This window comes from Haplochromis burtoni, unplaced genomic scaffold, assembly GCF_018398535.1.
Source record: "Haplochromis burtoni strain Fernald_Lab_line unplaced genomic scaffold, NCSU_Asbu1 Contig_318, whole genome shotgun sequence".
NCBI classification, from domain to species: domain Eukaryota; kingdom Metazoa; phylum Chordata; class Actinopteri; order Cichliformes; family Cichlidae; genus Haplochromis; species Haplochromis burtoni.
This window is the reverse complement of record NW_024582679.1, coordinates 65,664-78,923: the sequence shown is the minus strand read 5'-3', so window position 1 is coordinate 78,923 and position 13,260 is coordinate 65,664. Positions and strand designations below refer to the sequence as shown.

The 13,260-nt window shown below is 40.6% G+C and overlaps 1 protein-coding gene across 3 annotated transcripts; it reads right to left on the bottom strand.

The window, feature by feature from the left end:
• Positions 1-344: 344 nt before the first annotated feature.
• Positions 345-12,953, bottom strand: LOC102296344 (dixin). Of its 3 annotated transcripts, none has more exons than XM_005941417.3 (21): positions 12,658-12,953; positions 11,805-11,934; positions 11,479-11,604; positions 11,011-11,242; positions 9,772-9,873; positions 7,391-7,485; positions 7,181-7,284; positions 6,699-6,785; positions 6,369-6,422; positions 6,172-6,222; positions 5,964-6,068; positions 5,788-5,841; positions 5,591-5,662; positions 4,282-4,353; positions 4,107-4,172; positions 3,666-3,812; positions 3,350-3,413; positions 3,171-3,267; positions 1,616-1,724; positions 1,399-1,478; positions 345-1,320 (listed from the first exon to the last, which is right to left on the bottom strand). In XM_005941417.3, exons 1-21 carry the CDS (start codon positions 12,718-12,720, stop codon positions 1,311-1,313), a joined length of 1,920 nt encoding a protein of 639 aa, XP_005941479.1. In that variant the 5' UTR covers positions 12,721-12,953; the 3' UTR covers positions 345-1,310. The 3 variants fall into 3 exon arrangements, with proteins under 3 accessions (XP_005941479.1, XP_005941478.1, XP_005941480.1); XM_005941416.3 differs by having other exon boundaries at positions 3,666-3,815; positions 12,658-12,952; XM_005941418.3 differs by having other exon boundaries at positions 3,666-3,815; positions 7,391-7,479; positions 12,658-12,951.
• Between the last annotated feature and the right edge of the window lie 307 nt (positions 12,954-13,260).

Genomic DNA, 13,260 nt, shown 5'->3' with positions numbered 1-13,260 from the left:
AACCTAATATGTTCTGTCTCTGTTGGAATGAGTGAACCCATTGCAATCCCAGTTCATCTCAGGTGAAACCAATAATAAAGACATTGATATTCATGGAAATGTATTGCATGTGCAATATAAAAACGGGAACAACACATTTCTTAAAAACAGTCTCAGGTTTTATTTCAAAAATACCTAACGTACAATAAAAGCTGTTAACAGACAGTATTCACCTAAAAAATAACTTTTAGCAAACAGCTCAGGTGTTCAATAATCCTCTCACCAGTATATTTCTACATTCTACAGTACAGCCAGTCGTGGTATTCAAGCAGGAGTTAATAAACAGACGTCTGCATGGATTCTGCTGGATTCTGTAGGAGTTTATTCCAAATGGCAAGACAGGGGCAGGGAGAAACAATGACATGTGTGACAACCGGTTTAACTTCCCAAACACACACATCTGTGTGTGCACACACACACATACACCCGCACACAGTAAAAAGAAAGATGGCTAAATGTTACAGAACAAGGATCCTGTGAACGTTCTGATGTAAAATTCACATCCAGAGCATATTTCGACCAGAGGAGAGACATCCTCGGTTCATAATCTCTTTAAACAAACAGCAGGCATAAAATGAATATATTTAAAGGCATAGTGAAGACACAAATTTACACAAAATGCGTTTTTACTATCAGAAGTTCAATCTGAGCATGCTTACAAGGCACGCCGATTGGCTACAAAGCCACATTCAACTCTCCTCTTGATTTAGTTCACAAATGAGTCCTTTTGACTGCCATGCCATCATACGTAACTAACACGAAACACAGAAATACAGCCGTGTCTTGTCTCTCTATATTTTGTCGACCACAGTTTAGACAAATCAGAGCGCAAAACATGTACAACACCCCCCCCCCCCCATTTCTTTATCTGAAGGTAACAGCTTATAGTAATGAAAACTGTAACGTACCTGAAGACATAACAGAAAACATCAATTTGTAACATGTAATCTGGTGGTGTCTCTTTGAAGGCAACACTGATGAACAAGTAATAAAAACTAAACAGTGACTACAGTAAATGTTCTGTAGTTGTGGTGAAACAACAACGCTACTGTGGTTTTCGACAGGTCCTTTAAAATGTTATTTCTGAGTCCATAAATAGCTTTACCGTATAAGGCACTGACTTTTACACTATTATGGACATCAGTTACAATGAACCCAAACCGCGTGCTCCTACAGTATTTTGATAGAAGGTCCAGTCCACTTGTGCCTTTGCTGCCTTAATGTGCCTCTGGGATCACAGTAAAAAGTGTCGAGAGCCTCTCAGTTTGAACCTACAGCGGCCTGAGACAGAAAACATAATCAGCTCCCCAACACTGAGATTTAAGGGAACAAACAGAGACAGATGGATCATGCCGTTACCTTTCCTCACCACAATCCTCTTCTACCCAGGCCACTATTTTTCCTTCCCAACCTGGAACAATTGCTTCATCCAGGAATACCTGCAGGCAAGAGTAAAGACTAATTAGCTTTTAGTACAAGAAATTCTAGGATTATTTAGCATATTAGGTAATAATAACAACAAACCCTCAGCAGTGTGCACCAGATTTGATTTTACACTTGTGCTGCTTTTTCTCACCTCTTCTTTCACAGTGCCAAACTCTGGGTCCAGGGCTTTAAAGTGGTACCTGTAGTTTCCCTCTCGATCAACAGCTGCCTTAACGTCCTTGAGAGTCACCTCACCCAGCCTGGACAACACGTGCAAAGAAACTGTGTCACACTAATTATAATTTTCGAATTTCTTGGCCTGACCTGACACAGTTTACTACACTGAAGCATATGGGAATTGGAAAGGGCAGGTGATTGGATACGTTGTCTCTCACAGGCTGATTTCACAAAATCAGATAAGCCAACCTAAGAGTACGCTGAATAGAAATACTAAGTCTCGGGCATAGACTGTATACAGAAGATGGAAGCAGCCACATTTTGTTAAGCATTTTGAGAATAGGGCTGTTCGATATAACAATATATATCAGGTGAAGATATAAAAACGTCTATAGTTTCATTTTACGCTATCGTTTGTTTCGTGGTGTCGCAAAATAAACTGTTTACGGCAATATTTTTTCATCGTTTTGATGGAGACTGTAGTGGCTATATTAATTTCTTACAGTTCTCTCTTTCTCTTAGATTTTATATAACCACACTACGGACGGACAAGCGCCTGTTTTTATGCGTTGTGGTTAGCAACAACGACGGTAACAACATCGCATGTCCGCTTGTTTGTGTTCCACATAAACCTTTCACAATAAAGCTCAAGATCCTGTTGAGACTTTTCAAAATAAACTGAATCACGTGAAAGAGCAGATTATTTACGGATGAGAATTAAAAAAAAGAGCCGCCAGGTGCTAAAAAATAAACCTTAGATTCAAATGTTAGAACAGGCTTTCCCCCGCAGCACGCCGTGTAATAAAAACGGCGGCCTTTACAACTTATGTCTAAAAATGTATCGTTTCATGCATCTGTTAAAACACTCGACTCCAGCTACATGACGCGCAGCTGGAAACACTTCCCGCAAGACGAGCTGCCAGAGATTCACAGAATTTACAGAAAATGTTACATTTTTGTGATTTATATCGTTATAGAATAGAATAGAATAGAATAGAATTCAACTTTATTGTCATTGCACATGCACAGGTACAGGGCAACGAAATGCATCTATCGGGACGATAGATGTCTTATATCGGGATATGAGATTTTGGTCATATCGCACAACCCTATTTGAGAAGCATTTTGTTTGTTGTCAATATGATGTGGCACGTAAAAGGTGGGTCTGACAAGGAAACGGAGGCCAACAGAGTCCATAATTTCCAAAATGATCATGTTATATTCAATAAGATGTGAAACTAATGATTGAAGTCATAAACTCATTGGGAAAGTGTTTCCTGAGGTCATAGATCAAAGGACGGGTCTGTGTTCTCAGACTTCTACACAATCAAACTTCTTTTCTAACCATGCCTCCTGTTGGCCATTAGAAAGATTGCAGGTTTATGACACTATAGAGACCCAAAATAACCATCTTTTAAATACAGTCTAAGGTGTGAAGCACTTCAGTCAGTGTAGCTAGCAGTACAGTTAGTACATTCTTTCAATTGTTCCTGTGTAACATTATCACACTCGTCTATAAACACACAAACCTCTTCGGTATAGTGATCATTGAAGGCGTTGGGGATTTTCCAGTAAAATAAAGGATTTTTGTGGAGGAAGATGAACCACTGTGGGACTGACAATTCTCTATAACAAAACAACAAGAACACAATCAGTAAAATGATTACAGTGTATGGCTGTGAAGCTGGGACACACTAAAGGCTCTTACTTGTGGAAGACGACGAGTCTAAATCTTCGTGTTGGGCTTTGCATCTTGGAGATTTCCCCCTTCCCTGGATAAAATTACCAAAACAAAAAACAAAAACCCTCTTTGAATCTTCAATAAAAATTCAGGGTAAAAATCTGATTTTAAAGTGATCATCAGCTGATAGTTTAACAACTCAGCAGCTACTTTTAGTTACAGCAGACTCGCCAATCGACTCGTGACACCACACAGTTTGAGCTTTTAACCCACAAAGCACAGGTACTAACTAAACTCATAATACTAATTTATCAGGTGTTCTGTGAATGCATGGTATTTGTACCCTCTGCGTGTGCAGAACACGCAGCCTGTCAATGAGTGATACGATGCCCTGCTCCAGGGTGTCCAGTGTATGGTGCTGCGGGTCGTGGTCTCTGAAGTTGTTCCTCAAACTCCGAAGTGCATCTCTGAGCAGCTGAACTTCTTCTGCCTGCTGACAGAGCACAAACAAACAAACTGAGCTAAACCCCTTCATGCTTGTTTACACTGCTATTTCTGCATATATTCGACGTTTGTTATATCACAGAAACTCTATTTTGAAGCATAGTGCCTTCTGGGTAATCATTTGATCAGCAGTGATCAATGCTCAAACGATCTTATCACATTATCTCAGCATTTCAAACAACTTGCTGGTCTAAAATTTAGAATACGGGTTTATGACATTTCAAGTGTAAAGCAATCAGCCAAAATACTGAGAAGTCTTATTGACAAAAATAATATTTACGCCAGACACAGAAGGAGCAGGATTTCCAGGGTAAGAACAGCCATTATTTTCTGCACTGGTGGGAATCTGAAAAAAAGAGGAATAATCAGCTGTTTATTGCAACTCTGAACTTATGTTTGAGGCAGACAGAACATAAAATCATCCTGCTTAAAGGACCGATGTAGAAAAATACTACCTCTTGTGGATCTCTGCTCATCAGCTCCTGCAGCATGCTGTTTTTATGCTCCAACTCTCTTTGTAGTTCATTCTGCCAAATCACGAATTAATGTAATCAATGTGATGTAGTGCTTGCAGGCAATCATTGACAGAGCCCTGAATAAACTGTGATAGCCACAAAGACTTCTTTAAACTAAGAATGTGTAAGCATTTTATGACCCCAGGAAGCCAGAACTGTTTCCAACTTGCATAGATCAGCTCAATATTCAACAAGCATGACCACAATGCCTAAGAGCACACTCTTGGCTAACCTCAAGCCTGTTGACACTGGGTTTAACAACTAATCTCCAGGAGAATCAGTTTCATATCCTAGATATGCGACAGTCTGATAAACTGAGAGAAACTTTTCTGCAAACACCATCTTTAATTTCATTCAACATGATCGTTTGCTTCAATATATTAAAAATCAAGTAGTATCATCTTGATGAATCTTACAGATTAAATTGTGATGTTTGATGTTATAAGAATACAAATGATATGAAGAGTACAAATATGTATGTACTGTTTAAACCTCAAGCAGGTCAGTCCAAGGAAGTCACACATCACTGCCAACTCATTTGAAGGACAAACATTTGTGATTGGCCACCTTTGCATGCACCTCCAAAACATATAAAAATGTAACCAAAAATCTTCATAGAGATCGCCAGGCCTGGCAATCTCTATGAAGATACAGACACATCTGATTTCCTCACCACGGCTCAGCACCTGGCTCAGAAACACACCAGCAGCAGGCAGCCCTCTTGTCCGATAACTCCAAACTCACCACTCACCATTTAACTGCTGCTTTTCTTTGTCTCAAAGGTGCGCCATATACGCACCGCTGGTACAGTGAAACTGCAAATGTTTCTTTAAATCAGTTATGGTTCCTTTGATTGCTCATCCATTACTCAGATAACTGCAGCAATTCTAGAGCTATACATGCAAACAAGCGCTGACTCTCCAAGGAATATCTAAAGGTCGTTGGTTCTCTGACTGCTCCGGTCTGCATGCCTTGGTATACTTGGTCTGAAACCCAAGATTCGTTCATCATTGTGAATGCTAGACAGAAAGTCTTGTTATCTTATTTTAAGTTAAAGAAACTTCAGGAGGAAATTGAAGTTACTTATAAGGATGAGTTCATAGATCTACTTAAGAGGACTTCCTATCTAAAGCTATGTTTCAGGCAGTGGTTTAATTGACATGTGGTTAAAAAGACTGATTAATACTTCTCCATTAATCAAGACATCTTGTCAACAGGCAGAGAGAGAGAGAGAGAGAGAGCTTCACACCTGCATGTCCTGGCTTTCTTCGAGCTTGTGTTTGAGTTGCTGTAGAAGTCTGTCCTTCTGAGCGACCTCCTTCTGCTCACGCCCAACCAACCAAAGAGGAAATATGTGGCTCTACATTTAGTCAAACCTTATTGCACAAACGTGTTGTCATGATAAATGCTAAAGTGAGACTCAAATAATAAACTAGAGTAGCTCACCTTGCATTCAGCCCACAGCCTGTTGCATTCCTCCAGCTTCCACTGTAGCTCTGCCTGCAACACATTTCCACGGATGAGGGACTGTGCATTACACATCTATAATGCAAAGTGCCCAACTTTCTTGTAAACAGGACTCTGACTTTATGCTATAAAAATGGAATCGTATGGTATTGTACATTTTTGCTGTCGAGTTCATCCTTCGTCATGCTGGCTCTGAGCAGCTCTTGCTTCATCTGCAGTATCAGCGCCTCCTGAGTGCACAGTCTCTGCTGCTGGGCGTCCTGCACAACAACAACCCAACAGAAAGTCGGCACTTTTTCAATACAACTAGAATCATTTTCAACTAAGCACTAAGATCATTAACTGGGTCTAGATTTGTCCCACCTTGACTCCCTGCAGGCTCCTCACTTCCTGCTTACAGCACAACAGTTCCCTCTGAAGCAGCAAACACATCGTTAATAATGTTAATAATTAATCGCAGTGTGTTTCGCCACAAATCCATTCTAGGTGTCATGTTTCCCAACAAAAACAAGAGGAGAAAACAGTGACATAAAAAAAAACCTTGTAAAAAGTAACTGTACCTTCAGCTCTTGAGCTTCCTCCATACTCTGATCTAAACGACTGCGAATGACTACCTGGAAAAAAGGAGAAAGAGGGAATGTGTGTGAGAACTGCAATGGAGTGAGAAAACAGTGAAACTGATACCCGTGTCACCCTCTGAGACATGCGCGCACACAAAAACCACAGCTATGAAACAGTAACGTGATCTGTAGTGAACACAAAGGGTTGAAGACGAAAATGACACAGGAATGACAGAGAAAGAGAGACAGCAAGACAGAGAGCAGACAGCAGGGATGAAATAAAGGCAACAAATGTGAGAGGAAAAACTAAGAAAAAGAAACCATTATTACCAGCTGCTGTTCAGACGTGTTCCCTTGTTCCAAAGTCAAAGACGCATCCTGCTCGTCCTCGGGCAGCGAACCACGCAGCAGCAGAGCCTACAAAGGCACACACATGTGACAGCAGTTTGCACGGTGTTACATTAGCTGGCAGGTTGCCTTATGAGGCAGTGCAGCTGTGTGCACGGTGTATGTTAAGAACTAAAATAAAAGCTACTAAGAATTGCATTACAATCCTGCATCAAGTAAAAGTCAGTAGGTAAACAACATAAACAGGACCTTGCATGTTTATGTTGTTTAGGGTAGTATGTTCTGGCCCAGTGCAGGGAACTGAACCATGACCCCCACACAGTTCTTTTAACAAGAAATCTCAAAAATCACCTGAAGCCTTCTTTTACTATATGTACGAAAACATGAGCAAAATACAAGCAGTGTTTCACAATATGCGAAGAAGCACATCAGTGATCAAACATGGAGGTTTATGATGAACACACCTGTAATGCAGACACCATTTTTCGTGTCTCCTGCACCTCTTTCTCCAAAGTATCATTGAGAGAGTCCCCCCATGGCATCTCCACTGCAACTTGAGATGACTCGGCTACACGCGCACACGTGTACAAACAAATAACACAGTGTCACTGTGATGTCAGTGGGAAATTTGGAGAAATTTAGAAATGAACCTGAAGTGACGAGTTGTGTCTCACCACTGCTTTGCTGTTGCTCCTGGTCTTGCTCCTGCCTGTCTGAGTGGCTGCTCGGTGGAGCTCTTGGTGATGACAGCGGACTAACAGAGCTGAGGCTCATAAAGGACAAAACATTCATTAATCATCTTGCACTACAGAAGCATGTAGATGTGTGCACCTACATAAAGATTTTAAATACTTTTCATTCGTTTAACTCTCTGTCAGCTCTATTTTGCACGCCTACAGAGAAGCTACACTTTTCTGTAGGATAGCAGAGACCAACAGCCTCCTCTCCAGAAAATAAATAAATATATATATATCACACCATGTATGACACTCCATTTAATGCTGACTCACATATCTTTGTTTCAGGTTCTTACTGCATGTCCTTCATAATACATATTTGCATTTTTAGCAGCATGAGAAAAAAAACACAACAACCACGAGACAAAAGTGACAGTTATCATGCACAAAGCACTGTAAACATGTCGTAAGCAAAGCATGTAAACTGCTACCAGGGTGTCTCTTTTATAAATCTTTGCAGATAAATGTCTCGTCTCACATCCTGGAGGAAAAGGAGCCTGAAGGGGTCAAAATCCACTTGAACTAACCAAACTTTCAGTTATGCTAAAACACGCATAACCTCACACAAACCTCAGGAATCACCACAAACCCACACAGCATCAGTGTCTTGCCTTACCATTTTATCTGCGCACCCCCCATAGCGAGCTATGGCCGCTTCAGCTGGTACTTAACAACTCCAAGTAGTTGACTTTGTCTGCAAGAGTCTAGCATCTACAGCTAAGACAAACTAATGGCAATTTGTGAATCTCCTCATGCTGAAACATCCGCTCCCCAGCCTCTAGCTAGCTAAGGGTAACCATGGCAATCAGCGCAGCAGCTTAGTATCTCTCAAATGAGCAACATATGGGAAGGATGGCAGCATCGGGTTTTATTTATATCTCTGATGAATCAGTGTCTCTCTGAGAAGACAAACCCCCACTGGACTACAAATAATCAATTAATTCAACCCTCACTCTAAAAATAACTGTAACTAAAAATATGATCACATAACTTCAAAATGGACATGTGATTTGAGAAGACAAAGGTTGATTTTTTTCCCCTGTCATCTGCCTGTGGTTTGCTCAGATGTACTAAAACACTCTCTCTTTCTTTCTCTCTCTCTCACACACACACACACGCACGCACACACGCACGCACACACAGAACAAAACTTGCAGCGCTAAGACCAAAGTCATATGCTCTGTCAGGCAGTTACTGCAAAGTAAAACACACACACCACAAAAATGTGGTTTTCTGTTTTTAAACTGCTGAAAAATAAGTTTTAAAAATGACAGATATCAAATTTACATAAACAGTGCTGCATGTAACACTAACATTCAGATACTTTTACAGATAAAAGTGGCAAATTTAGGAGAGAAAACTTGGAAAAGTAGTGTTTTAAGTCAAGCCTGTAGTGCATGGCTACCTAACTATATAGCTAATAGTTTGTTGTCGGCCTTTTATTATAAAGATTTGCTGATCTTCAAATGTTACTTTCAAGTTACTGATCCCTTGAAAATCCACACACCCAGCCTCAGAGGCTCACAAGCGAGTCTACTCCTAGTGATGATCCCAAGTCTGAATAAAAGGGTGAAAGAGCATTCAGCGTAAAATCAAACTGTGGATCCATCACTGTAACAACCCTAAATAAGTTAGCAGCTAAAAGGCCCTCTCTAATGTAAAAATACTTTTAAAAAACAACATTTAATTACATCACTGTCAAATAAAACTAATAGACAGAAGCGGGGTCTCTGATAAAGGTCAGGGGCATTGTTGACACAAACAATTTAGGCCTAGTCTGGATGCACATGTCTCATAATATTAAAAACAGGGAGTGTCTGTGTAAACATCTCTGAGTGGGCTTTCATTGAAGTTTGATGTTTATAGTATTAAAGATTCTAGATATCAGCTATAATACTATAATGTTATATATGCACAGATAGGTGGACTGAGTATTTCTGAGTATATTGTTAAAGGAAAAAATTGTGGAAAGAAAGAAGGAATCTCATGTGATCTCTGGGGTTTGAGCTGAACCTCTCCAAAGTACTCGTAGTATAATTCTAACATTTCATTGTAAGAGGCTTCATCCTGATAATATAACAAAGTATATTTCTACAAATAAAATTAATTAGAAAGAAAGCTCTGTTATCTTGTATAGTGGAGGTTAATAAACCTCTTGATGACTTTCAGCCAGCAAAGCCAATACTCTTTATATGCATCGAGTTATGTAAACATGGCAATATGACAGCTTTCTAGTAATATAATTTCAGACTGCTAAATTTATTTTTGCCCTGCATGACTATGACAGCAATGGCAAACACAGGCTTGTGCAAAATTACCTGCTATGCTGAGGGTTATCCTGTTCATCTGGGGCTCCTCTTTCATACTGTTCAACCAGTGCACGGACACACACACTCTTCTCCCCATCCAATCCACAGCCACTGAAAGACAACCAAATAGCTTTTCAACTTGCACACAGAGACATTCTTTATTTTATAGCGTTTGTGAGGATGGAAATGTGACGATCGGTGTTTGTCCACCAGAGGACAGCAAAGACCACAGAGCTATTGCTCTGTCACTCCACATCTGACCATCTCTGGTGCCATTTAAAGCTAAGAATCAGCCCTTTTAGGGCTTATGATACAACTGTACTCTGCCATAGAGAGCACAGGTTCAGCTGAAATGTGACTAAAAGGAAGCTTTAACTATTTGCTTCCTCCACAGATAAAGAACAGGAGCTCAAATACCAGATTCTTAGTTACTTAATTAGAATATGAATAATTTCTGGCAGTTCTGACAAACTAAGACAAGAATAATGCACAAATAAATCAACAGACTTCATAAACAGGCAAACAATAATAACATACCTGACTGTATGCTACAGCCCTGGTTATACCAACGAGCTTTTTGAGCTTCAAGACATAAGAAGTCTTGTGCAAATAAAAAAAAATATGATTGGCAGCTTTACTTTTATCAAACACACGTCAATGATTAAGCCATGTGCTGAAATACAACTCTTTCAAAATATGCATTTGCTAGTTTCCACAAAGACACACAATTGATTTCTAATGCACTCAAATCTAAAAAAAAATACGTAGAGCTGCTAAATAGTTTGACGATAAATATCTTTAATTATTTCTGGAACACAGCTTTCAGACACTGCACATCTGGCGGTGCATTAATTATTTAACAACTCAATCATACAACTGTATGATCATTAAAAAACTGGCTTTGTGGGGTTAAAAATGACTAGTTAAGCATGTGACACTTCCATGGTGTTGGTTTTATAAAAGTGAGTGAAAGTCCTCTGCAGATGCTGAGGTGTTTTCTACAGTGCCGGCTAACTTTAGTCTGTTAGATCTGTAGGCCCATTTGAGTGACTTGTATGAAAAGAGTAACCACTTTCAGGTGCAAATTAAATTAAGTGGACAGAGGAATTTTACAACAAAAACTTTACATTTGTCCGAACTACATCAAAGCAAATGACAGGAAAGCAGCATCTGCATGATTCTAAACAGTAATCTATGGGGATAAGAGTTTACACCCATGATTATATTTACAACATGTGGCCAGCATACCTGTGGAGGCGTGCGGTATGTGTGGGCAGTGAGGCATCGTGTCGAGCTGATGCCAGAGTAGCAGCGGCACCCTGAGCTAGAGCAACAGTAGACAGAGGGTTGTGACTGGCATGGCCTCTCGTCAACCTCCTCCCGCTCCCAGAAGCATTCCTGTGATTGGCTGTGGGTTTGAAATGGGCCGCCAATGCCAGAATTACCCTCATTACGGATTTCAGATTACCATCGACAATGTCTGCAAAAACAAAAGAAGCACATGTTAAGAGTTTCCCTACACTTTTAGACACTGTTTACACTTATAGACAAATACGTATATTTGATACAAGTGTTTTATGGACTTTAAGTTCTAATTTTAATAACACTTCCTGGCTACAACTGTGAATAATGAGCCACAGAAAGTTTAGGAACATATACTCTTGAAATAAAGAAAAGAAAAAAAGAGCGGAAATACATAGTTTTCTGTAAGTTTACCTCTTGCGGATATGTGAGGCATGCGTATGTGCCTGGAGGAAATGAAGCGCAAGACTTCCTCCACATTCTTCCTGCTCTCCTCTTTGTTTTGTGGAGCAGCATACACTCCCTCCAGCACCTCCCCAGCTCCCAAAGAGAATACGAAACATCATTAACGGCCATGTAAAGAACAAGTGTTAAAAAAGACAAACAGGTGTTGAGCACAGACTGTGTTCAACCCTAAATTAAACAACATCTTATTGATGGTTTATTTTGTTTTTTCCCTCTATTATTTTTTCATCATGTCATCCATTTGTTTGTGTGTCAGTGTGCAGGATTGTATTCACCAACTATCTCGATTAGCTGTGTGAGCACAACCCCATCCTGCAGATCATGCCTGAGGTCTGCGATGAGCTTCAAGCCTGGTTTCCTCTTCAGCTGAGAGTTCACCCAGGAAATATATGCTGCCAGCTGCTGCTGCAATCCATCAATCAGATGCACAAATCCGACAAACCACAAACACACACATTAGACTGGCTGCCAAAGAAGCCTGCGACAACGGCATAACACACGGGTGCCTTTGTTTACGCCACTGGGTCAGGGGGAGAGGGGGCAGGGTCCGCCTATTGTCCCAATGGATTTTACTTTTACTCCGTGAAGTCAGTCATGTACCTTCACGTTCAGAGTAGAGGTGCAGAGTTCACCATACTCCCCCATTGTACTTCACACGGTTCACTCGTACACTCCGTGGGTTTACCACATCTTTACCGGTATGGGTCAGTCACGTGACACCCCGTTGTCCGGGATACGCCACAAAGAACCTACCCATCTCCACAAACCAGAAATGCTCATTTCACGCTAATTGTGATGTTTAATTGCGATGTTTGGTAGCAGTCGAGTCTCACTTCCTGTCAACCGTTTCGTTAAACGTTATTGTAGCCATCCAAGTCAGGCATAAAACTACATCTTACGTCAGTTATTTGTCCAATTATTTCATTTACAACCATCATATGAAATTAGCAAAAACGGCGTCAACATTACCTGAGCTGCACAAACTACAATAAAGGATGCTTTTTTATTTTTAATCTAAGGTTAACTTCAGTGTCCTACCGGCTGACGTTTAAGAAATTTAATCGCTTGACAATTTACAACAAACACAACGTAATAAACATTAGCAGTAGTAACGCCGAGTAAAGTTACCTCGTTGAAGCCTCCGTGAAGAACCTCATCCATCAAACTTCCTCTCGAGAGTGAGGCGATCATCTTCTCACTCGAAAACCCATTTAAGCCAGCCAGCTAGCTGGCTAGCTTCGCTGACTGTCACACGGCTGGTCTAAACATGGGGCAGAGCCCCGTTACTAACTACTGCTGCCCTTCTGCAAACGTCAACAAACCCAGACAATTGGGGGATCTGAGGAAACGACTACCGTTACTCGGGCATGCAGACCGGTGTGAAGTAAGATTAGACACTCGGAACATCCGGTTGAACGTTTCACAATAAAAATGCACATGACTTCCGGTGTCGTGAAGTCGTGAAGCGTTCAGATCAAGTACTAATGAACACATTTTAATGACCACTAAGTCACTGTCATTTTTACTTTCCTCGCTATGATTTAAGTTTTGTTTTTAGACACCTTCAGAACTGTTTAGGCCTTATAACTGATCTTAAAACTGGAGCTGCCAAAACCAATCAAGGCACCTCTCAGGATTTCTGTCTTTATCTGTCAAAGATCCTTTAGCCCTGTCGATTGACACGTTTGGGTCAGGTTCCCTGAGGTGTTGTCCTACCAGGAAAGGCTGTCG

Bases quoted from the DNA above. Each gene is read 5' to 3' on its own strand.
- LOC102296344 (XM_005941416.3), bottom strand. From the start codon at position 12,720: ATGATCGCCTCACTCTCGAGAGGAAGTTTGATGGATGAGGTTCTTCAC. The intron at 5,842-5,963 runs GTACAATACCAT...AATGTGTTGCAG, and splicing joins ATGAACTCGACAGCAAAAAT to GCAGAGCTACAGTGGAAGCT. The intron at 3,414-3,665 runs GTACAAATACCA...AATTTTATCCAG, and splicing joins GTGTTCTGCACACGCAGAGG to GGAAGGGGGAAATCTCCAAG.